Raw genomic sequence first — 25999 nt, forward strand, 5'->3', positions numbered from 1 at the left:
CTAAGTTAAGAGATTAATGTAATTGAGATCTGTTTTGATGAGAGCTATCATAGAAATATGTACTGTGGGAACATAATAGAGCAAAATTATGTAAAGGAAGCTCAATTTCCAGTGACTATGTCTTGCCCTGTTTTTATTACAATAGAGTTTCTAGAAGTAGATGAATATCCAGAACATATCAAAAACTTGGTGCAGAGGGAGAGAGAATTGGAAGAACAAGAAAAAAGGCAACGAGAAATTGAGCGCAATACATGCAAGGTTAGATTTCATAAGTTTACTTTTAATTAAAATGCACTATTGAAGTTTGCTTAACTGCAATTCTCGTAACATTCATTGGGCTGATTCTGTAGACAGTTATACTATCATTTCATTAAGCAGTACAACCAACTATATTACTGAAGTAAGATCTGATTTTTATGCATTAATAAACATTAACATGTGTATTAACATTAGTGATAATACTCAGTGCTGGTAAGGTTACAGTGACGTGAGCGTTGTCACATTCTGCTATAAGACTAATAAGCTGGTAAAAACCTTATCGCATAGAAATTGAGTAGAATTCATTAAGAGCCTTAAGCAAATTCATCTTTTTTAATTGAATTCTCTTAAGAAAATATCTCTTAATGAGATAACCACAGATGCTATAAAAATTTTGGCAGCAAGGACATTGATCACAGTATTTTCCAAACAAGGGAAAAACTTGAAACAACCTGAAAGTATGTCAGTAAGAGAATGATTACTTAAATTATGATACATGCTTATAAAGAAACATGTAGTTGTTAAAATTAATGTTTTTGAATTCTTATAAGATGAAATTAATCACTATATTTGTTGTTGAGAAAAATAGACACGGAAGAGAATGATTTCAGTTATATATTTTTTTAATTGTAATATTTTGACTATTAGGAAAAAAATACTGTCTGCAGAAGAATTACGTTTTGACTCGATGACTTGCTGAGATGATGACACTATTTTACATTTTCTAGATAAAATTATTCTGTTTGCATCCTGTGAAACAAGTCATGATGGAAAATAAATTGGAGGTTCATAAGGATAAGACATTAAAGGAAGCAGTAGAAATGGCTTATAAGGTATGTTTAATTGCACTGTTGACATTTAACTATTGATATCTTAGATAACAATAGTAATCTCTTTTCCAAAATTTTTATTATGGTCAGTAGTAATACCAGCACTTGCAGTAAACTTGATAGTCTATTTACATCATCTCTCTCTCAGTGGGTGTAGCTTATACATCTTCTTTGGAACATACCCAATTGAGTTGGAGAAATTTCTCACCCTGAAAGCCAGTTCAGTTTTGTAGAACAAGAATTAGAATTAGAAACAAAAACATTTATTCTTTTTCATTCATTTAACAGATATGCATTGAGACCCTCCCACAATTGGCAAATGTTTTATTGTTTAGATGCTGTAAAGTAAGTCAGTAATATATTGAGATTATTTCTCCTGAGATGTTAACCATGAGAAGCAGGCAGCTATGCAAAAAGTTGGGGAGAATATTTTAGTAGAGGTAACAACATGTGTGAAAACTGAGATGAGGTCGTGGCCGCCGTGATCAAAAAACTGATAAAAGGGACATTGTTTTTAGATTGTCTTGAATGAGAAGAGAGTAGCTTAAAATCAAATTAGAGACTTTATACACATAGTAGGTTGCAATTTATTCTAAGAATAATGTAAAGTGATTAGTGGGTTTTGAAAGGCAAATAGAAACGGAAGCATTCTTTAACCAGATTATTCCAAATGTTGTCTGTAATACTTGACAAATTTTTGCCCTTTCCATGTAAATATGAACATCATTGAACTGAAATTAAAGTCATTAGAGAAAAAATAGCATGCTACATTACAGTGTTCTGGTTTTGCTCACAATTGCATTTCCAGTACTTTTTCCTGGTGTGCAGGAAAATGAAAATTTGGGTGGGTATGTGGATGAGCAAATGAATGAACAAACAGTAAAATTGATAGCTCTGGATTTACCTCATTAAAGTAAAAATCCTTTAAACACAGTGGACTGTAAGCATCATCTTTGCAAAACAGTAGTGAAACCAAATGAAACTAAAATAGAGAAAACATCTTAACAGTTTTTACACAATTTTACAGTCTGTAATAGCAGTAACAATAGTTTATATTCCAGCAGTTTTTAATGCAGGAAGACAAAGATTGTCTTAAAAGTCAGAAGTAAAAGTTCATAAATATAAAGAGTCAAACAAACAGAAGAGAGAAATAAGTCAGTCTCATGTACCAGAAAGAGAGCTCCATCTTTGGGGGGAATAGAGGTCGGTGGGGACACACACCAAAGCTTACTGTTTTTCTTGAAGGTCCTAATCACAAACCTTAAATAAGTATGAAATACTTTGAAGTAATCCTTTCTGTCTCCAGGCAGTTCATTTTTCACTTAAGAGATGTTGCATCCAGAGTATGCCATCTACCAGTAACATGGGCCAGAGGGAGATTTTATGACAGAAATTCCATGCTCTGAGCTGTAGATATGCTGGAGGCTCATATGGAAGGGGAGCTGCGAGGTGGTGCATGGGAGACACGGAAGCTGTGGCCTCTCTGGTGGCTCTGCGAGGTGTGCTATCCCCTGCGCTTAGAAAGATGGTTAAACCCAAACATGTCATCACCAGTTCTTCTCCAGATCGGATTAATGCAACAGAAGCTGCATATTCTCTTGGTTGTTCTCCCCTGGGTTCCAGAGTAGTGATTATAGAGCAAGGGATTATAATACATTGATTTTGAGTTCATCTAAAGTTTAGAATGTTAACTTTTTTTAAAACTAGGAATGTTTTAAAAATTTGTTAGTGCATAAGTTGCATTATTTAGGGGATAATGAAATAATTAAAAATAGCATTGAAGTTATGCCTTTAACTTTGATGTCTTTGAACTTTGATGCAAACCATAAATATATGAATTTTATTGTTTGCTAGAACCTATTGGTGGTGGAATTACACATCAGACTAAACTGTGTGTGTGTGTGTGTGTATGTGTGTGTGTGCATATATCTATATATGTGTGTGTGTGTGTGTGTGTGTGTGTGTGTGTGTCCCACCGCCTGGCCTTGTTTTCTTTTAGATGATGGATTTAGAAGAGGTCATACCCATGGATTGCTGTCGCCTTGTTAAATATGATGAGTTTCATGATTACCTTGAACGATCGTATGAAGGAGAGGAAGATACCCCAATGGGACTTCTACTAGGAGGAGTCAAGTCAACATACATGTTTGATCTACTGTTGGAGACGAGAAAACCTGACCAAGTTTTCCAATCTTACAAACCTGGAGGTAAAGAATTTTACGGTTGTACTGGACTTAAAATTTTCATGAGAAGGTTTTTTAATAGAAATGAGTTTAATTTTAAATTTTTTTATGTTCTTAAAATGCAGAATAATTTTGATAGGTTAGGAAGTAGCAACAAGCTTAGAATTAACTTCTAGATTACTTTCAAAGAGCTATATACAAAATTTAAAAAAATTAGCTTGCAGCCTTCAGTGGGATTTTTCTTTTTCAGTGCTGAATCATCCTCCCTTCTCTTCCCCCCTTCTCTCTGTTTATACAGAAAAAAAGTCCAAAAACAGTATAGTCTCATCAACTCTCAGAAGTAGAATCTTATTTTTCAGGGTTTCCTTGATGAAGTGGTTTCATAACCAATTGCTGCCAACACTTTTTATTTTTCTCCATCTTCTCCATTTTTGCAGGTCCCAGGAACTTCATTTTTTTTTTTGTCTTCATTAAATCTGTCACAGTCCTCAATATCTTGAGGGTTTTTTTGTTTGTTTGTTTGAGACTGATGTGGAAAACAAAATACCACACTCCTAGCTTTACCCAGAGTAGTCCCTAAAGACAGTTACATGACCAAAGTTTTCTAGTAATCACTATGTAAACTGTAACAAATAGGGGAAAATAAAAATGTTTAAGTAACTTTAGAGAATTCTCACTATTGTTGCATAACCCTGAATCCCTTCTATTGGTTGTTACAATTCAGACTTATGTTCTCTACTTTTATTCCTAAAAATTGAACTCACAAAAACCTTCTTCTGGGGGCGCCTGCCTAGGTGGCTCAATCGGGTAAGCGTCCTACTCTTAATTTCAGCTCAGGTCATAATCTCATGGTTCATGAGTTTGAGCCCCTCATCAGGCTCCACACTGATAGTAAAGCCTGCTTGGGATTCTCTTTCCCTCTCTCTGCCTCTCCCCCACTTGTGCGTGTGCTTGAATGCTCTCTTTGGCTCTCTCAAAAAAGCAAAAGTAAAAAGCCTTCTACTCTCAAGTTCTATTTCTCTGCAGATGCTATAAACCTCTCTTTGTTTTTTGTTTTTTTTTAATTAAGGCTCTTCTTTTCAAAGTAGATTAAGTATGATACTCTTAAGGGCTCCATCAGTCAGACTCTGTTCTGTTTGTAGAGAGTTCCTTTGGAGCATTTCCTTGCAGATTATTTTTGGTCTAGATAACAAAAATGATGATTAAAGTGTAACGTGAGTCAGCAATAAAACCACTTTTTAAAAAGAGAACTTCAGGGACATCTGGGTAGCTCAGCGTCTGACTTCAGCTCAGGTCATGATCTTGCGGTTCATGGGTTCAAGCCCACATTGGGCCCTGTGCTGACAGCTCAGAGCCTGGACCCTGCTTATGATTCTGTGTTTCCCTCTCTCTCTGCCACTTCTCTGCTCACGCTCTCTTTCAAAAATAAACAAACTTAAAAAAAAAAAAAGAAAAAGAGAACTATACATGTGAGTGTGGATTGTAAAACTTGCAGATAGCGTTTTATTTATTCATTAATAATGACTTTAGCAGAATATTTTATCAGATTTAGATTAGAAATCTAGGGAAAAACCTGACCATTATATACACTTCATAAAGGAAATTAAAACATTTAAGCCAGAGAATAACTAAGTGTTTGAAGATCATTTGCTTTTCTAGTAACTAAAAGTTTAGTTATATATAATCTGAAAACAGGAGAGAAGATAGGATTAAGTTGTAATATGAAAAATTTAAGTGAAAAAAACAAACCATGTAAACCAAAGCATTTTTCTGTAGACTCTTCTGTAGAATGCAGAGAATATTATTTGGAGGAGAAGTCTTTGATTATGAACAAGGTCTTGAGTGGTATAATGAAGGTTGATCAAAAGCAAATAGGGTTGCTGGGTCCCCTTTAGAATTTGTTCTGCATTCTCTAGTAATTTAATGTTGTGGTTTAGGTCTGTATTTTGCAACTTTGGATATGTATTTTATTTTAAGTTTATTTATTCTGAGAGAGAGAGAGCATGAGTGCACAAGTGGGGGAGGGGCAGAGAGAAGGAGAGACCGAATCCCTGCACCATCAGCACAGAACCCAGTGCAGGGTTTGAACTCATTAACTGTGAGATCATGACCTGAGCTGAGATCAAGAGTCAGTGCTTTAACTGACTGAGCCACCCAGGAGTACCTGGATATGCATTTTTAATGTAGTTGATAAATTTGTGTTATGTTTTACAAGGAAACAAACCATGCATTTTTCAAAAATCATATATTGACTGTTGTCATTGTTTTTTGCTTTGTTTTGTTTTTTAATTTACATCCAAATTAGTTAATCCATATAGTGCAACAATGATTTCAGGAGTAGATTCCTTAATGCCCCTTTCCCATTTAACCCATCCCCCTCCCACAACCCCTCCAGTAGCCCTCTGTTTGTTCTCCATATTTAAGAGTCTTTTATGTTTTGTCCCCCTCCCTGTGACTGTTGTCATTGTTTTAAAGAGATTTAGGAGAACTTTTTTATTAGCCTCATTTCCATTTCTTTGTAGATGTTTGTAATGTAATACATTGCAAGGAGAAGTTTATTATGTATTATATACATGTGTAACATTGTTATGTCTACTATCTTAATAGTTAGGAAAATATTACCTTGCCATCTATTGGAAATACATTAGGAATGCAGTGCTCATGTCAGTGCTCATGACTTTTAAAAATAACATCCATTTATGTTTTTGTATTTTTCAAATGTTTTGTGTTTTTCAGAAGTGATGGTGAAAGTTCATGTTGTTGATCTTAAGGCAGAATCTGTAGCTGCTCCTGTCACTGTTCGTGCTTACTTAAATCAAACGGTCACAGAGTTCAAACAGCTTATTTCAAAGGTAAGTTTTAAAATTGGTCAGTGAATATTTTTGAGTGCTTGTTCTGTACAAAGCATTGTGTGATAGTTATGAGTGTGGGAACTAGTACTTACTGGCAGGAGGCAAGTACAGTTGGAAGAGAAACACACTTCAAGTGGAAGACATGAAGTGACCAAAGTATGGAGGTCAGGAAGTGTGAGACAAGTGCACACAGTGATGGCATATGTGTTTGGCTCAACCTCTGTATAGTACAGGCCTAGAAATAGAAGTTAGTTTATTTCATGGAGAGTTTTTAAATAGTAAACACAAAAGCATGGGCTCCATTTGATGTGGGCAATGGGAAGTATGTTATTTGTTTGTTTCCCTAAGTTCAGCAGTGGTATGATGAGAGTTCTGCTGTAGAACGATAAGTTCCTGGATAGAGGGGGAGTCCGTAAAGTAGATGAGGAGGCTGTGGAAATAGTGCAGGTGAAGGCATTGGACCAGAAAGGAGAGAAGGGGTAGATTGTAAGAATGATTATATGCGTAGAATCTGCAGGACTTGGGATTGGTTGGAGTAAGGCAAGAAGGAGCCCAGATGCTTTGAGGAGTTTTGAACTTGGGTAGCCACAAAGTAGTGATCTAGTAATCAAAATGGAAGAGTAGGGTAGGGGAGCAGATTTGACAGGGAAGGTGGTGAATTAAATACTGGCCATATTCGGTGAGTTAGTGATAAAGAACATAGACTCATTCAGAATTTGTGAGCTGGAAAAATATGATGAAAACATTCAAATTTCCTTGGGCCAAGCTAGTCCACTCTAGAGAAATGATTATACTGTACTCTATAGAACACTGAGCACACAAACACAGGTGAAATTTTTCAGGATTCTTAAGCCCCAGGTTTAGATGACTTGCTATAGTGGAAATTGTTCAGTAATAGCAAGCAAGAAGTTGATCCACTTTCTAGTCATTCCTCTATGGCAGTATTGTCTTTGATCTCATCTAGGTTTTTTTTTTTTTTTTTAATGCCTATTTTAGCAGGGTTGTTGTGAATGTTAATGGAACAAATAAATGCTCTGTTTGTGGAGAAAAATTGTTATTATATAAAAGTTGGGTTTTAATTATTATTGCGTTTAAAAAAACAACAATGACCTCTAATACTTCTGCCAAAGTAATAGATAATTTGAGGAGATAAATCATGTTTTGGAGATAGATTTTACAATTAAATTGCTCTTAGAAAGACTATATAAGTGTACTTGCTCCTTATTACAGTTTAATCTAGAGTATGAGCATTGAGGTAGAATACAAAAGAAACATATGACATTGCCTTCCTGAAGAAGTTAATAATTTTATTGGGGGAGAATATATCTGTAGAGAATAAAGGCAGTCACAAAGTATTTTGCCAAAAAAGGCAGCAGATAAAGTCTAACTAGACCGCCAAAGAATTAGTTATCATTAGTTGTATTGAAAACACATCATGTTTTTTTAAATGTAAATTTTTTTGTCTGCTCGTTTCTTGTGAAATTCCTAAAATGATACCTCAGATTAAGGACATGTACTTTTAGAGTAACTTGAAACTTTACCTATTAATTTAATCTCATTTTACACAGAAGAAAAATGATTTAGTAAAAGTATTAACTATTCGCAGAATACAAAAGAACTCATCAAAAGTTCAGGAGGTAAACAGTTACTGGTTTGACGTCTGTTCTCAAAGTGTCAGTTACTCAGTTTCTTTGGAACCACATCCCCTCATTTACTTTGCAAGTGCGAGAGGAATAGAATTTTTAGTGAAAAATCATTACCTTTAAAATAGTTTCAGAGCATCCATTCATAAGTGATACTTTGTTCACCTAATTTACAGCATAATTAATGGATAGGACTAAAATTTTTCCCATAGATTCTTTAAAAATTTATAAACCTCCACTAAGATTATTTTCTTTTAATTTTCTTTCTGTTTCTAAGAACTCAGCAGTGTGTCTTCATCCACATTTCCAAGTCCAGCAGAATTATCCTTGCGAGTCCTTTTTACTGACTTGCTTCCATTGCAGGCCATCCATTTACCTGCTGAAACCATGCGGATAGTGCTAGAGCGCTGCCACAATGATCTGCGCCTCCTCACTGTGCCCAGTAAGACCCTGAAAGCTGAAGGGTTTTTCAGAAGTAACAAGGTATGTCTTTTATTTCTTCATTACTATTGTCTATGCTGGTAATAGTAAATTAAGTTTCATATTATAAGGCTGGCCTCTAGAGCCATCCACTATGTGTCTGTAATTTACCTCGTAAATTCTCCCAGCGTCTCGGCAATTACCTTCCTTTGTAATCAGGTCAGATCAGGCTTCTTTCTGTCCTACTCCATCCGTCTGCCGGTTCTCCTCTAGGTCTTGTTCATGAGCTACCTCTGCCTGCCTGCAGTATTCTTCCCCCTCTCCCTACATTTTTTTTCAAGGCGCAGATTAGTCCTGCCTCTTTGGTGAAGCCTTACTGACCATTTCTGTCCACAACAATCTTGTCCTCTGAATTCTGTAAATTATGTTACATTCATTCTTGAGCTTCTCCCATAAAGCACTACTTGATGGGGAAAGTCAAAGACATGCCTACTCTAGAGGAGATTGTCATTTGGGTTCACCCAAAGGGGTTCACCCTTTGCCTACTTATTTATCTGAGATAGAAAAGAAAAAGTTCACATTGATCTGTTTGTTTCATCTCTTGACGTGTTCTATCATTGATAAATGATTTTTCCTGTGTGTTTATTCATAACACCATCAGTTTACCCTGGATCAGTTGAATCCAAAATTTTCCCTGTTTGCCATGTTTTATTTATTGCCTTTTCCGTTCTCATTCATCTTAGTGCAGTCTAGTCTTTTATCTCATTTAACCTTTTTTAGTGTTGTCTTATTATTCCTAAGGTGTAATTTTTATTCACCTCTGTTTTCTTTGGATACTTTTGTGTGGTGCTTATGTGTGTATCATTAAAATCCGCCCTAATACCATTTTAGGGTGAAAAGTAGGAGGAGAAAAAAAGTTATTTTTGTCTTTAAATGGTTAGCTAATGATCCTAATCTGTAACATTGATTGGACACTGGTTATCTGTATTTAACCAGTACTTCCCCCAGATTATTTGAAAAACATCCCCAGATGAAATAGCATTTCATCTATAAATAATCTGAATGTCTATCTCTAAAAGGTGAGAACTCTTTAAAAACATAACTATAATTATATTATTACATCTAGAAAATTAACAGATTTAATATCAACAAATGTCTAGTCAAGCTTCCCTTATTATCTTGTAAAATTTTTTCTGACAGGATTTATTTGTTCAGGTAGGATCCAAATAAAGTCCATGATATACCTCTCAAGTCTATTTTAACCTACAGATCCCCCTATGTGTATTTATTTCCTTGTTATTTATTTGCTCTAGAATCAAGTCATTTGTCCATTAGGTTTTTTTTCTATAATCTGGATTTTGGTATTACATTCCCAAAATGCCTTTATACATGTTCCTCTATCCATGTTCATGCTACGCTTGTTTTTCTAATGAGCAAGATGTGGAATACAAAAACTTTCTGAAAATAGAAAATCCAGTAAACAAGGTATCTGTGTGTGCATGTGCGCATGTGTGTGTCTCATCTATCTTAGCACAGTTTTATGGCTAATTACAAAGACGTATGAACATAATATTTATTGTATTTAGTCTCCAAAAACCATACACATTTCCTTTAGAAATGTCATCATCCCAAATTTTACAACATTTTGTCTTGTATTGAGGTGATATGAGTGAGAATGAATGTCACTAAAATTAATGATGTAATGTAACTCTCTTGCTTACTATTTAGGTATTTGTTGAAAGTTCTGAGACTTTGGATTACCAGATGGCCTTTACAGACTCTCATTTGTGGAAACTCCTGGATCGTCATGCAAATACGATCAGATTATTTGTTTTGTTACCTGAACAGTCCCCAGGCTCTTATTCCAAAAGGACAGCGTGCCAGAAAGCTGGGGGTGATTCTGGTGGTAACGTGGATGATGACTGTGATAGAGTCAAAGGACCTGTGGGGAGCCTCAAGTCTGTGGAAGCTATTCTCGAAGAAAGCACTGAAAAACTCAAAAGCTTGTCACTACAGCAGCAGCAAGATGGAGATAATGGAGACAGCAGCAAAAGTACTGAGACAAGTGACTTTGAAAATATAGAATCACCTCTCAATGAGAGGGACTCTTCAGCATCAGTGGACAATAGAGAACTTGAACAGCACATTCAGACTTCTGATCCCGAAAATTTTCAATCTGAAGAACGATCAGACTCAGATGTGAATAATGACAGGAGTACAAGTTCAGTGGACAGTGACATTCTTAGCTCCAGTCACAGCAGTGACACTTTGTGCAATGCTGATAATGCTCAGATTCCTTTGGCTAATGGACTTGACTCTCATAGCATCACGAGTAGTAGAAGAACTAAAGCAAATGAAGGGAAAAAAGAGACATGGGACACAGCAGAAGAAGACTCTGGAACGGATAGTGAATACGATGAGAGTGGCAAGAGCAGGGGAGAAATACAGTACATGTATTTCAAAGCAGAACCCTATGCTGCAGACGAAGGTTCTGGGGAAGGACATAAATGTATGTACTTAGAAAGAAAACTCCTTGAAACAGCACCAATTGGTTTCTCAGTTTATTTAAATTTTTAGTTAAGAAAGGAACCAGCTAAGAGTTAGGTACTTAGTTCTAGGATCACCCGTAACTTCCTGGATTATAAGAGTGTTCTCTGTTGCCTTTGCTTTCATTTTCGGGGCAGTTGTAGTAACAACTGTCTTTGGACCTCCGCAGCACATCAGACCTGTGACAGCTCTGGGGAAGATAAGTGAAAGCTCTGGGGAAGATAAGTGAAAAAGAAAAGAAAAAGAATTAAGAATTGTTTTAAAGGAAAGAATCAACAATTGTTTTAAAGGAAAGAATTATGATAAAAGCCCTAAGTTAAAAACTAAGAAATAGTTTAAAAAGTAAATAATATACCAAAAAGATAAAATTTGGTATTCATTGCTGAGGAAAAGTTTTTATTTGTGCATCCCCTCTCTTCTCTTTATCCCTCAATGCAAATAACCCCCTCCCCCACCCCCTAAATAGTCCATGGTTAACTGGGAAAGTCAGAAAAAGGAAAGGGGCTTTTTTAAAGTTGATACTTTGAAGTAAGCTCCAAGCAGAGTATAAACTAGAAATCCTCAAGTGTATAATCACAAAAACATTGAAGAGATCTGTCAGTTCAGGTATTTGGGATAAGCAGCAACAGCAAAAACACACCTACATGAAAACAATAAAATGACTTTTATAAAACATCAGATGAAAACAGCCAAAGAATGTACAAAAGTTTTCTTCAAGTATAAAAGAGAAATAGCTCAAAAAAACAAATACTTTGCATTATATTACCCCTTATATTCTTAATTTTAGTTTTCAAAACACTTGTTCTCACTTGAAGCTTCTCTGAAATTAGTAAAGCAAATATTGATATCCTCATTTGACTGATAAGAAAACTGAAGCTCATAGTGGATGGATGACTTGCCCAAAAGTACATGTGTAGCTAGTAAGGAGTGGAACCACTACTAGAATATAAGTCTTTGAATTGAATGCATTTGCTGTTACCTTTATGACAGTGGGAAGGGAGTCCCACTCTATCCATCTGTTCATCCACCCCCCCCCCCAATTGATATTTCCTGAATCCATTCAAGATGCCAGGCCCAATGTAGATGTTAGAAGTGGAGATGACAAAGATGCAGCCTCATGTTTCATCTGGTGGGAGAAGACCCACAACCACCATGAAAGTTAATTGCTACGATGCTTATAGTCTCAAAATTTAGTCTCTTAAAAGGAAGTGGTAGAAATTATGAAATCAGTAATAAAAATGCATAAATTTGTCTTTTTAACTAATTAGTTCCCAGTAACACTGGAACCATGTGACATCCATATAGATACCTTGCAGAAACTCAAGTGGGAAAATGTGGGTTAGTGAGCCACAACGGAGACAGAAACTCTATAATAATGCTTTTACTCCCTGTGGCACTTTTACTTCATAAGGCTCATTAATTCACATCATCTCACTTATTTCTCAACAGCTGTGTGAAATTGATGCTGTTAGACACTTTTTGCTGATGAAGAAACTGGCTCAAACTGACTTAAATAATTTGCCGGGGGTCACACAGCCAGTAGGTCACACTGCTGGTCAGCCCAGCTCCTGTGATCTGATTGTAAGCCTGGTCCACATTTCTCCACCTCATAACTGCTACCCACTGTCCCTTACTTTCCTCACGTCAGAGTAAAGGAAAAATAGCCAGTAGCTACCCTTTCTTACCATCCTCAACCCTTCAAGAGCATTAGAAAATTAAAAACAGCTCCTTTTTTACAAAGAGGTTAGAAATTTCTCTTAAGTGGTTTGTTTTATAATGATGTGCTGGAGAGTTGACTGCATGAGAGTCTAAACGTTAAGAATTTAATAGGAATACTTAGAATTGTAGACTGAGGAGTCTCCTTCCACCTTTTTGGAAATTCATAGTGGACTAGTTTACTAGCATTCGTTGAAATAGTAAACATGATGATCAAGAGAACCCGTTTACTACAATTTATTTTGGTTTTCAGAAGCCATGCAGAAGGCTTGTTTGAACAGAAAAAGTGGAAACGGGCTTAGAGGTAGAGGTGTAGGGTTGAGAGCCAGCAGCCACGTGCTTCAGGAGTCTGTACTAAGACTGTTTCATCACAACTCCTCAGAGACCTGAAAGTTGGTACCTGGGTAACATGGATGATGAATAATAATACGGGTTCTTCAGAGTGATGAAATGCCAGGGTGTAACACATAAAGAATTTGATATCTGAAGAGTGACATTTTATGTACAGTATAGACAATATGGGTAACAACTGAAATACACTTAAAGTGATGGTCTTTAAGCTATCTGTTATAATCCAGGAATTGTTTCGGGGAGTATGGACCTTTCTCTGAAAATACTGTTCCACTGTGACCTATTGTAGGCTGCAGGCACTCAGGGATAAATAGGGAGATCAAGGTAATAAAAATGAGAGTGCATTTGCACTGATAATTTCTTTGTACAATTTTGGTTATCACTTCATTTAAGAAATACATAAAAGAAAGAAACCCTAAAGATATTTTGAGGTTGCTCTGTGAAGAGACCAAACTCTTCAGTTTGAAGAGGTAAATAGGGAAAACAGTATGATGGTAATCTCTAAAATTATAATTACAGCCAGTCAATTAAGCCAACAATTTTTGCCAGGGCTGTAGTACACATTTGACATACACTGACCCCAAGGTATAAGCACAACTATCTGCATTTTATAATAGAGGTAATTGAGGTACAGAGAAGTCAAGTCACAGTCACAAATGTAAGGTACAAGGAGGAGCCAAGAATTCATTCAGGCCAGCCCATTTCACTACAGAACCACTTGGTCCTAATCACCATATTGGACTGTATCAATAACAGCAAACATTTGTATCTTCCTGTGATACATTACTGTGAGTTAGAAACCAAAATTGTGGTAATAGCTTATTGTTTGAGTAATGACTTAGAATTTACTACATTTGTCATAGGAGCAATCAGTGAGACTGGTGTAATGATCCTGTGAGAAAACTGAGGCCCAGAGACATTGGATGACTTACCAATAGCCATTTATTAGGCAACAACTGAAATCTAGTCATTGGCTTCTGATTTCTAACCAAGTAATTTTTTCATTATACCCTTCTCTCAAGAAATGTTGTACCTGCTGGATAGTATAAATAGAGGCTTATTTGCCAAAAGCTGGGTTACTTAGGAGTATTTCTTAAATTTTAGAAATGGACATTTTAAAGGAATTAAATGCTGCCTGAAAAATTATATATAACAAAAAAGTTCATCACCATGTTTATATTCTATTTCATACTTTATGGTCACATTTTCTATAGTGAATCTGAATCTTATAACCAGAAAAACAGTAAATGGACATTAATTTATTTGAAAAAGTCCACTCAAAAATTCATCAACCCAAAAGTTGGGTCAACCTGGGAACATAAACCAGTCATGTTTGAGGGTCTCATCCTTGACTTTTTTTTTTTTTTTTTTTGAGAGAGAGCATACACTTGGGGGAGGGGCCGAGAGGGAGGGAGGGAGGGAGAGAGAGAGAGAGAGAAAGAATTCCAAGCAGGCTCTGCATCGCCGGCCCAGAGGCTGACACGGGGCTCCAATCCATGAACCATGAGATTGTATGACCTGAGCTGGAGTCAAGAGTGGGACACTTAACCGACTGAGCCAGACAGGGTGCCCCTCACCCTTGACTTTTGATGTAAATTTTACAGAAAACCAGAGCCTACCCTAGAGAGAGCCTTATGACTCTAGAGGAACCACGGGCCTAAGGTGGGATGGCAGCTCTTGTTATACTGCACTGTCTTTATTGTAAGAGAGAGAGGAACTTGAGTGAAGTTGTTACTCTTTACTAGGATATGAAGACTGGAGTCTTAGAAATATTTCAGAAGTATGTTCATGAGTGACTTGTAAAGGACAAAAGATTAATAAGTGTTAGAAGAAATAAAGCTCACCAAAAACAATCCTATTGCTTTGCCATGAGAGTTTATATCGAAGCTTGCAGGGGGGTGGTGGGAGTTTCTGATCCATTTAGATGCTCTTCCTGTTACGGTCCAACCACATGATAAAACAGATATCATCATATGCTCGTCTTGACAGTTTTTTCTAGTAGAAATCCCAGAACCAAATTTACTAACAATTTTTGAGGCAATTACTAGATATCTGACACTGTGCCAAAAGCATGATAAACATATTAACCTCACTGAATTCACACTGCAGTACTAGGAGGTAGGTACTACTCTCTCCATTTTTAAAATGAGGAAGTGGGTATAAGGAGGCCAGTGGCTTGCCCCAGGTCACATAGCTGGCCGGGAAGCAGAAGAGGCACGGTTGGAACCCAGCCAGAGCCTACATTATTACTGTGAAGAACTAGGAATGTATGTAATTGAAAAGACTTTCCTGAAGTTTGGTTTGGGACTCAGCAGCGTATATAAATAAATAGATTAGCACTTCAATCTCTCAGAACGTTGGAAGTTGTTGAAGTTGTTGGATTTTATCGTATGCTCCGTGTCCGTGTTTTTTTGTCCATGCAACGTTGTGTATTAGCTTAAAGTCAAATAACTGAAGGGGGTGCTTTTTCCCTGCTTACAGTATAATAAAGTGTATATGATCTGTTTTATTTATATTCTAAGAGGTTTTTTTGTTTCGCTTTTGTTTTTTTTTTTGTACTTAGGGCTGATGGTGCATGTTGATAAAAGAATTACACTGGCTGCTTTCAAACAACACTTAGAGCCCTTTGTTGGAGCTTTGTCCTCTCACTTCAAGGTCTTCCGGGTGTATGCCAGCAACCAGGAGTTTGAGAGCGTCCGGCTGAACGAGACACTTTCATCCTTTTCAGACGACAATAAGGTTGATTAAAATCATTTCAAATAATTAGAGTCTGTTTTACATGATAGATTTGAGAACATCTTGCCCTGTTTCCAAGTAAGATGACATAGATAGCCCTAAGAGGGTCATTTTTGTTTTTATGTTTAGTGATTGGTCGTTGTTTTTTTTCATTCATCTAACAAACATTTGTTAAGTGTTAACTGTGTGTCAGTTACTGTTCTAGGTGCTGGGAATCAGAGGTAAAAGATACACCTGTTCTCAAAGAGCCCATAATCTAGAGAATTTTTGAAGACCAAACTAAACAGTGTGGGGAGAATGGGTTGTTTATTCTGCAGAGGTAATACATCTAAAAAACTGTTTTCAATTTATAGATTACAATTAGACTGGGGAGAGCACTTAAAAAAGGAGAATACAGAGTTAAAGTGTACCAGCTGCTGGTCAATGAGCAAGAGGTAAGTAAGCTGTTTCAGAGCAATATGACGTCACTTCTGCTACTTATTAAAAACATAGAGTTCAGAGATGTTGTGACTCGTCATCTCTTTTGCTGTCTCTAAAGCACAGACGGGACACTGTTTCCAGAAGCTATTTTGGTTGTGCGGGTCATATTGCCTGTATTGCAGCCACTCATTTCTGCCCCTGTAGCACAAAACCAGACGTAGACAATACATAAACCAGTGGAATTAGCTGTGTCCCAACAGAGTTTATTTACAAAAACATGCAGCAGACAAATGTGGCCCTCAAGCCTTTCTTTGCCTTCCCTCTGCTTTAAAGTATTGTTACACATGTTGGAATGAGGCAGACGTTTCCTGCTTTGAAAAGGAGACTTGTTTGTGCTTGATTTTAAGAAATTCTCACGTAGTGCTCCAGGGGAATAGCAGTTGATCTGTAGAGCATGTAAGGACTTTTTGCATTCAGAGAGTCATTTCAGTATTTAGCAGGCATTCATTTATCTCGTAGCTGCCATATGCTCGCAGATGTTAACTCCTTGAATCTGCATCAGTTAGCTATGATGTAGATATTATTATTCCCATTTTGTAGATGAAGAAACCGAGGCACAAAGAAGTTATGTAACTTGCCCAAGGTCATGTAACAGATGCCAGACAAATGCCCAGAAGAAAAAGGCAAAGTCCCTGTTTTGGGGATGTTTATAACATCTTAGTGAGGACCTAGACAAATGTGCAAACTAAATAGCAAAGACCGTATTCCCCTCTTCTTATCCATAGGGGATGTGTCCAAGACCCCCTCCCCCCCACCCTCTGCCCAGTGAATGCCTGAAACCGAGGATAGTGCTGTGCCACTCCCTACATATACACTGTGCTCTTACCTAGACATGTATACCTTAATAAAGTTTAACTTACACATTTGGCAAGGTAAGAGATTAACTGTTGCCAGAAATGAAATACAACAGTTACAACAGTACACTGTAGTAAAAATTATGTGAATGTGGTCTCTCTCAAAAAATCTCATTGTATTATATTTACACTTCTTGTGATGACGTAAGATGATAAAATGCGCGTGTGATGAGATGCAGTAAGGGGAATGACATAGGCACTGTGACATAGCATTGGGTTACTACTGATCTTCTGATGATTTGGCAGAAGGATCATTTGTTTCCGGACCCCAGTTGGCTAACTGCAAGTAACTGAATGTTCAGAAGGGGAAATCACAGATAAAGACGGACTGCTGAAAAGGGAGAAATTTTTCATAAAACGCCTTCATTTGTCCAACAGAGAGTTTACTGAGCACCCATCATGTCTCCTTTATTTCTTCTTCTGAGAGAGAGAGAGAGAGAACGAGTAGGGGAGGGGCAGAGAGAGAATTCTAAGCAGGCTCCGCATTGTCAACACAGAGCCGAATGTGGGGCTCAAATCCACGAACTATGAGATCATGACCTGAGCCGAAATCAAGAGCCAGACGCTTAACTGACTGAGCCACCCAGGTGCCCCAACCCATCATATCTCTTATATGTGAATGTTTCATCTGCGTTTGGGGTTGTAGATAAAATGTCCCTTCTGAGACAATGAATGAACATATTTGGAGAAGTAGTATGCAGTTCCCTCATTTTAATCCATAAAAGTGATTTTTACTTTCAAAATTACGATCACTTTATTATAAGGAGAGAAATATGAATGTGGTATTTAATCTTCACAATGACTCTGTGAGGAAGACACTACCCCCGGTTTACAGATGAAAAAAAGGAGGCCCGGGGGCACCTGCCCCTCTCCCCTGCTCATATTCTCTCTCTCAAATAAAAAAAATAATAATTATTAAAAAAAATTAAAAAGGAGGCCCAGAAAGGTTAAGTAAACTTGCCCAAGATACCTTACTTAGTAAGTAGTGGAGCCAAGATTTGAACCTAGGAAGATCAGCTCCTAAACTCAGTCCTATAATTGTCATACTATACAGTGCAAATAAAATGTCTTGTGTACCCTTATTGAATGTGTAATTCAGCTCTCTGATTGTTTTATGTTTGTATTCCTAGCCATGCAAGTTTCTGCTAGATGCTGTGTTTGCTAAAGGAATGACAGTACGGCAATCAAAAGAGGAATTAATTCCTCAACTCAGGGAGCAGTGTGGTTTAGAGCTCAGTACTGACAGGTAAAGTAAAATTACAGTGTCATCAGCAATTAGAGAAAATCTTGTGTGGTCTGTTGATATGGATTGGTATGATTTTCTAAAACCAGAATTAAAGAATTCCTCTACTAAGAATTTTAATACTACAGATTAATAGAAGTAAGCAAAAGTATTAGAATTTGTTTGCACTTCCTCTGTAGGATACTAAATTTGAAATTGGGGGAACATTTCATTATAGTTTCCCCCAAATTAAAAAAAAATTTTTTTATGTTTATTTTTGAGAGAGAGGAAAAAGTGTGATCGGGGGAAGGGGCAGAGAGAGGGAGACAGAGAATCAGAAGCAGGATCCAGGCTCTGAGCTGTCAGCACAGAGCCCAATGTGGGGCTCAAACCCATGGACTGCGAGATCATGACCTGAGCCAAAGTCGGACGCTTAACTGACTGAGCCACCCAGGCACCTCATATATTCCCAAAATTTTAATGAATAATCACTTGACTTTTATATTTAAATATAGTTCATTATTCATCGATGTCAGATTCATGTTGTTGTTTTTAGGTTAACAATCTCAAGTAATAGTAGTTTAAAATGTCTTATCACATTTGTAGATTTCGTCTAAGGAAAAAAACATGGAAGAACCCTGGCACTGTCTTTCTGGATTATCATATTTATGAAGAAGACATTAATATCTCCAGTAACTGGGAGGTTTTCCTTGAAGTTCTTGATGGTATCATCCATATTTTTTGTGGGGAATTATCAGTTAGAAATGCTCTGGAACTAATAGAAGCCTATAGTTTTTATCAAAGAACAAGTTTTCTTCCATCTTTACTCTGGGTTGCATTTGCCTTTTAAATATTTCTTTAATTTTGAGAATATTAATTTCTCCTTACAGGAAGTTGACAGTTTCAAAGTTTGCATTTATAGTACTTTTTACAGGAAACTCTGCTAACATTTTCTTACCTGTGTTTGTTATTTGGTTTCTTTTTTCATTATGGCTGATTTTGTTTTGAGGATGTGGTATTGATAATTTACCAGGGATTTTGAGAACAATGACCAAGTACCACAAACTGGATGGTTTCAACAATAGAAATGTGTTGTCTCACAGTCTGGAGGCTGCAAGTCTGAAGTCAGGGTGTTGGCAGGCTTGCTTCCTTCTGAGGGCTGTGAGGGAAAATTTGTTCATGGCCCTCCCCTAGCTTCTGGTGGTTGATTGTCAGTCTTTGGTGTTCCTTGGCTTGTTAAATGCATCATCCTGATCTCTGTTTTCATCTGAACATGATGTGAGATGTGCGTCTGTGTATGCTTGTGTGTCTGCTTCTGCATTTCCCCATATTATAAGGACACTAGCCCTGTTGGATTAGAGTCACTCTAATGGTCTCATTTTAGCTTGATTACCACTGTAACAACCCTATTTCTTAATTAGGTCATATTCTGAGGTACTAGGGTATAGGACTTTAAATGTCTTTTTGAGGAGACACAGTTCAGCCTGTAAAAGTGACCCAGAAGAGGACCTGTGTTTGTCACACTTCCTGCTTTTAATGATCTACATGGGAACATTTAAAGTATTGTTTTTTGGAGGAGGTAATGGGAGAAAAGTTGGCTTTGGGGTGATCATATCAAGGGAAACAACTAGTTCTATGTCCTTTTGTGACTGCTATTGCCTAGAAAGATTTTGATTTTCCTTTTTTTCCCCTTAGAAATTAAAACATCATAAGATTATGATAGTTTTCCAAGGGTTCAATAATACTAACACCTCACCTATTTCATGCTATTTAAGATCTGATTTGGTTTAAATTTCAATTGTTAAAACTATGATTATTTGACAAGTTAATAGGGGAGTCAGGGACAGCCAGGACACTATCTACTATGATGTGGAGGCAAGTGTTCCAGATTGTGATTCCTTCTGTGAGTGTCTGGGGCCTTAGAGAATAACCAGTGTGTCTGAGTAGACCAAGAAGGGATGGCGAAGGACAGAGAAATTCCCCTTGTTAGGGAGGATTGAGTATGTATTAGCAGAGATGGGTTAGCCGGGAGATGTTACTGGATGGTGGGTACCTGTGTCAGTATCATTTCAGTATATATGTTAGCTTCAAAATAGTTGAGTGAGAAATAAATCATGTGAAATCATGTGATTAAATCTAAGAAACATTTATTGACCTGTAAATTGCCAGACACTGCTAATCTCTGGTGCTACAAAAATGAATAAGAACTAGTGATTGCACTCCAGATGTTCAGTCTATAAGAAAACCAGAAATTCCACAATTTCTGCAAACCTGTAATTCCAAAATCATAGGTACTTAAGGACCAAATTAGTACAGTTTGCTCTCGTGTACACCAGAGAGAAAGGTAACAATTGAGCTGGTTTTGAAGAATCAGTAAGGTTTGAGTAAAAGAGAAGAGAGGGATTAGTGTGAGCCAGAGTGAAAAAAGAAGATAAAGTGAAGATGATTTGATCATGATGATGTTAGATTGAGGGGGTGGTAGCCAGTAGAGAAGCAAAGATTGGCAATCCAGAGAAAAGAGTAGTTGATAGAGCAGTGTCCAGCAGGACTCAGGAAGGAGTGAAATTAGGAGTCCTGGTAGAAGGAGAGCTTGCAAAAGAGTAAAGAATTACCTTCAGAGACTGGAGGGAAGAGAGGAAATATTTTATTCTCAAAAACTTGTTGGGATAAGTGGGATCTTTTATGTGCACTTTCTAAGCAGAACACTTGAAGTAAATCTTGTTTAGTCAGGCCATACAGGAAAAGTCAAATTATGGGCCTCTAGAGAAAAGAGAAAGATGACCTAATCTTGCATCTTTATAGGGGTGGAGAAGATGAAATCCATGTCCCAGCTTGCAGTTTTGTCAAGACGGTGGAGGCCTTCGGAAATGAAGCTGGATCCCTTCCAGGAGGTTGTGTTGGAAAGCAGTAGTGTTGATGAGCTGCGAGAGAAGGTAAGTTCATTTGAAATAAATTGAACTAATATGTGTTTTTCTCCGTGTTGCATAAGAGATAACCTAGGAAGTAAGTGCCAAATAGTCACGTGTCAACCTTTCTTTCTTTGTCTCTTTCATACCTTGTGACACCTTGTCACACACTCTCCTTGTTTCCTTAGGCTCCTGATGCTTTGAAAAATTACATTGGCTTTTGGTCATCCAGAAGTGGACCCCTCGCTTTTAGTTACTTGAATCAAGTTTGTCCTGAGTAATTAGCATTAGTTAGAAGTTACTAGAGTAAATTGCTGTATATATTTTAAAAAGCCAAACGCTTTTTAAAATGCGTGGAATTGAATAAAGGATCTATATGAAGCTCTCTTTTGCATTTTTCAATTTAAAGGTTGGAATTCTGTGGCTCTCTGGGGAATGGGTGAATTATTCATAAGCAGTACTAGGATAATTGGCATCTTAAAAACACTTTGTTTCCATAATTCACACCAAATGCAAAAATAAATTCTAAATATATTAAATTTATATAAAAATACAATAAAATGTTAAATGTACTAGATGAAAAGGTTGAAAATATTTTTATGTTCTAGAGGCGGAAAGATCTTTGTAAGCATAATACCAGAAACTAAAAAGGAAAAGACCACATAAAAGTATAAACCTTCCAGACAGCCTCCTCTCCAATTCTTCTTTTTTAATTTAAAAAATGTTTATTTTAGAGAGAGAGAGCATGAGTGGAGAAGAGAGGCAAAGGGAGAGAGAGAAAGAAAGAATTTTCCACGGGGCTTGGAGCCCAATGTAGGGCTCTGTTCCATGACCCTGGGATCATGACCTGAGCCGAAATCAAGAGTCAGACACTCAACTGACTAAGCTATCCAGGCGTCCCTCCAATTTCTTCTTCTTCTTTTTTTAATAAACAACCGATAAACAAAGATAAAAAACAAGGAAGGGGAAAAATATTTGAAACAGATATGAAGCATTATGGTCCGTATTTATATGGAGCTACTGCATTAATAAGAAAAAGGTGAATAATCTAATTTTAAAGTAGGCAAAGAACTTGAATAGGCAATTCATTGAAGAATAAATACAAGTTAAAACAGTAACAGCATTCTTTACCTCTTAAAATGCTGAAAGTGTAGGAAATAAAATGCCTTGAGTTGTCAGTTTGGGAAAACAGGCAAGATTGCACGGCTTTTTTTTTTTCTTTTAATGTCTGTATGTTTTTGAGAGTGCACGCACATGCGTTCACACGAGTAGGGCAGGCACACAGAGAGAGGGAGAGAGGGAATCCCAAGCAAGCTCTGCACTGTTAGCACAGAGCCCAATGTGGGGCTCATACGCATGAACCGTGAGATCATGACTTGAGCTGAAATCAAAAGCTGGACGCTTAATCGACCGAGCCACGCAGGCGCCCCTCATACAGCTTTGATAGGTGGCTAAATTGACATCACTGTTTCAGGCTTCACTTTGGCATTATCAGCTTTTCAGATGTGCAAGTCCACATCTAAGAATTCATTCTCAAGAAATATTTGCAGAAATATGAAAGAATGTTCATGAAGGTATATATAGTATAGCATTGTAACTAGAAAAATTAAAAATAGGCTCAGTGACCATTGGTAGGGAATAAAATGGTATATTGTTCAGCTGTCGAAGATCATGAGGTTATTCTGTGTCCTATTCTTATATATAGGCTATATAAAAGTATTATATAGAGAGGTTTCATAAATATAATTTTGTGCATTTTAGATATATGTGATGTAGTTTATATGTGCATAGGAAAAGGTCTAGGAGGAATATACTAAGTTGGCATTTCTGGGACATGGTATTTGCAGGGTGGACAAGAGACGATTTCACTTTCTGCTTTTTTTTTTCTAATTTCTTATATCAAACATTTATTCCATCTTTGAAAACATCAAGCTATTTCTGTGTGGGTTAAAAGGTTGATAACTTATTTAAGCAAATTTATTTTTTAAATGAACTCATATAAAATGTTTCCTTTTACAGCTTTGTGAAATCAGTGGAATTCCTTTGGAAGATATTGAATTTGCTAAGGTAAAGTCTTGAGAGTGTTTGCCTTTGGGTACTGGTGCTCAATAAACATGGCTGTCAGCATGATTTATTCATTCATTTATTTTTTCCTTAGGGTAGAGGAACTTTTCCCTGCGATATTTCTGTCCTTGATATTCATCAGGATTTGGACTGGAATCCTAAAGTTTCTACCCTAAATGTCTGGCCTCTTTATATTTGTGATGATGGTGCCGTCATATTTTATAGGTATCTTTACAGTGTATTTGTTATTCTTTTGTTGTCCATAAGTATCTTGTTTTCCATAAATACCTTTACTTTTTTTATGGTATAAAGCAGCCCTGACCAGTACTTAGTACAAGAGCCACACATTACATTTTGAATTTTTCTAGTAGCCACACTTAAAAAAGTAAAAAGAAACCGGTGAAATTAATTTTAATAAAGTATTTTAGCCCATTATATCCAGAATGTTATCACAACATGTAGTCAATATCAAAAATTGTTCATGAGATATTTTACATTCTTTTTCTTACAGTAATTCTTAGAAATAGTGTGTGTTACGCTTCCAGTAGGTCTCAAGCTTTCAGTAGGCACGTGTAGCAAGTGGCTACTGTGTGAGCCAGCACAAATATGGAGGAAAAAGAATAGTCATTGATGCCTGGCAGATAAGAGTTCTGACTAGGCTTTGTTACTTACCTAACTCCTCGTCATCTGTGAAATGGTGACAGTGACGTCAGCCTTGCAGGATTTTCTGAGAACAAGGACTACTGCATTTAACAAAACTGTCCATAGTACATGTTATATATAAATGTTCAATCAGTGGTGGCTGTTATTACACTTACAATAGCATGGGAATTTTTCTGTACCATTTTTAGAAGTCATTGCTGTGTTAATATAATAAACACATTTGCCATCCAGGACATCTTAGTATGAGATTATTTAACTTCACCAGTGACCATCAGATTTCATTTTCTTACCAAGAATCATTATAACATTCAAGCGTAAGTTACTAGAGGCAGATGGCTATACCAATCTAATATGTAATTAATATTTTAAATGTAGGGATAAAACAGAAGAATTAATGGAGTTAACAGACGAGCAAAGAAATGAACTGATGAAAAAAGAAAGCAGTCGACTGCAGAAGACGGGACATCGTGTAACGTACTCACCTCGGAAAGAGAAAGCACTAAAAATATATCTGGATGGAGCACCAAATAAAGATCTGACTCAAGACTGACTCTGCTAGTGTAGCATTTTCCCTGGGGGATTTTTGGTTTTAATTAGATGGTTCACTGCTACTGTGTAGTGCCGTTATGGCCGGACATGGTTAGGGGTAACCCAGTGACACCAGCACTGATTGGACTGCCCTTCACCAATCAGAAGCTCAGTGCCCAATGGGCCACTGTTTTGACTTGGAATCATGTTGTGCACTATAGTCAAATGTACTGTAAAGTGAAAAGGGATGTGCAAAAAAATAAAAACAAAAAACAAAAAGCGAAACCTGCTACTAGGAAAGGGGAAGGGGAATGAGTACACTTCTTTTATTGCGGACAAATGTGCACATAGCCGCTAGTAAAACTAGCCTCAAACAGGATGCTCATAGCTTCATAATAAAAGCTGTGCAAAGGCCATGAATGAATGAATTTTCTGTTTATTTCACTGATACACACATTACCTCATTGACAATTTGGAAGTAAATGCAACTGTGTGTTGACTCTTGGAAAGCAGCAAAAATAGGAGCTGAAGAGAGAAATTCTTAGAACCAGCCATACCCCAGTAAAGAATTGTGAAGTTGTGTTTTTATTTTGTTTCATTTTTTGCAAAGTATTAAAACATTATTCTGGAACATCAAAACATTTCCCTTAGACCGCTCCCAGCAGGTAGCAGCTCAAATTGCTGCAATATTGTAATTATAACTGATTGTACTTAAGTTATGGATGTAGAGAATATGGTTCACTCGTTCATTCAGCATGTAAATAAAATTGAGCCTATTGAGTTATCATAATTGCAGTTCAACTATTTCCCATGGTTATTCTTTTCACGTACCATTCATGATGTACATTTGTGTACATTGAGGAGTATAGCAGTCTATGTACATGTAATCCTCAGTGAGGTTCCTCAGTGCTGGGTCCCATACAATTGTATTTGCCCTTGTTAATGAGGTTTTTCTGTTCAGCAGCTTCAGTTTTTTCCTTTGTACATTTACTTTTGAAGATTTACTTCAAGTTTGAATCTTCTCGAACCCTTGTAAGTCCCACTTTAATTTTTGGAGTTGATTTGTAGTTACATGTAGTTTAACTTTGCGAAAGCGTCTTAACATCGTGTTGAAAAAAACTTGCTAGTGAGTCAGGTCATAGCACAGGCTAATGTAGTCAACATGATTTCATTGCAAAGTCTATTAGAATGGGCAAGTTTTTGCTTTGCTAAATATGACTTCAATGAACACAATTCTACATAAATTTTGAAAATGCCATCTAATTTATAAAAATCAATTAAAAAGGTTTTGGTAAAACTTTTTCATGCCAGATGCTGTTTACAACGATGAACATGCCAATAAAACATTTGTTCATTCTGTTGTGTTATTTTAGTCATTAAACTTTTGTGGCTGAAGAGTCTGGGTTAAGAATAGATTTATTTTCCTTAATATTTTGTAATGAGTATTGAATAATTCTTTCTGTAAGATACGTTTACAGTAAAGTTCTCAGATGAAAAGATGTTAATACTTTGGAGGATCCTGTCAATATTTCAAAATCAGATTTTTACCTTATTTCCTTTTAAGAAAGATATAATTAGAAAATAGTATTAGCAGATGTTGGCTTTGTAGTTTGAATATAATGATTGAGAATTCCATAATATCTTTCAAGTTTCTTGGAATCTACAGGGGGAAAAAAATCTTTTCTAAGGTATTTTTCTGGCTAATTTTTATTCCATGTAAACTGTGTGCATTCTGCTAAATTTCAT

General features: G+C 36.7%; 1 protein-coding gene across 2 annotated transcripts in view; it reads left to right on the forward strand.

The window, feature by feature from the left end:
- The window catches only part of USP47 (ubiquitin specific peptidase 47), a 107516-nt gene extending 81906 nt beyond the window's left edge, over positions 1 to 25610 (forward strand). For both annotated transcript variants that reach the window (XM_045484521.1, XM_045484520.1), the window contains 14 exons: positions 146 to 258; positions 987 to 1091; positions 3088 to 3295; positions 6008 to 6123; positions 8130 to 8249; positions 9915 to 10695; positions 15364 to 15539; positions 15890 to 15970; positions 18001 to 18116; positions 18699 to 18817; positions 20895 to 21025; positions 23018 to 23065; positions 23157 to 23287; positions 24101 to 25610. In XM_045484521.1, the coding sequence (XP_045340477.1) occupies positions 146 to 258; positions 987 to 1091; positions 3088 to 3295; positions 6008 to 6123; positions 8130 to 8249; positions 9915 to 10695; positions 15364 to 15539; positions 15890 to 15970; positions 18001 to 18116; positions 18699 to 18817; positions 20895 to 21025; positions 23018 to 23065; positions 23157 to 23287; positions 24101 to 24275 (2420 nt within the window). In that variant the 3' untranslated portion in view covers positions 24276 to 25610. The remainder of the gene's footprint in view (positions 1 to 145; positions 259 to 986; positions 1092 to 3087; positions 3296 to 6007; positions 6124 to 8129; positions 8250 to 9914; positions 10696 to 15363; positions 15540 to 15889; positions 15971 to 18000; positions 18117 to 18698; positions 18818 to 20894; positions 21026 to 23017; positions 23066 to 23156; positions 23288 to 24100) is intronic.
- The last annotated feature ends 389 nt before the right edge of the window (positions 25611 to 25999 follow it).

Source organism: Leopardus geoffroyi, chromosome D1, assembly GCF_018350155.1.
Source record: "Leopardus geoffroyi isolate Oge1 chromosome D1, O.geoffroyi_Oge1_pat1.0, whole genome shotgun sequence".
NCBI lineage: Eukaryota > Metazoa > Chordata > Mammalia > Carnivora > Felidae > Leopardus > Leopardus geoffroyi.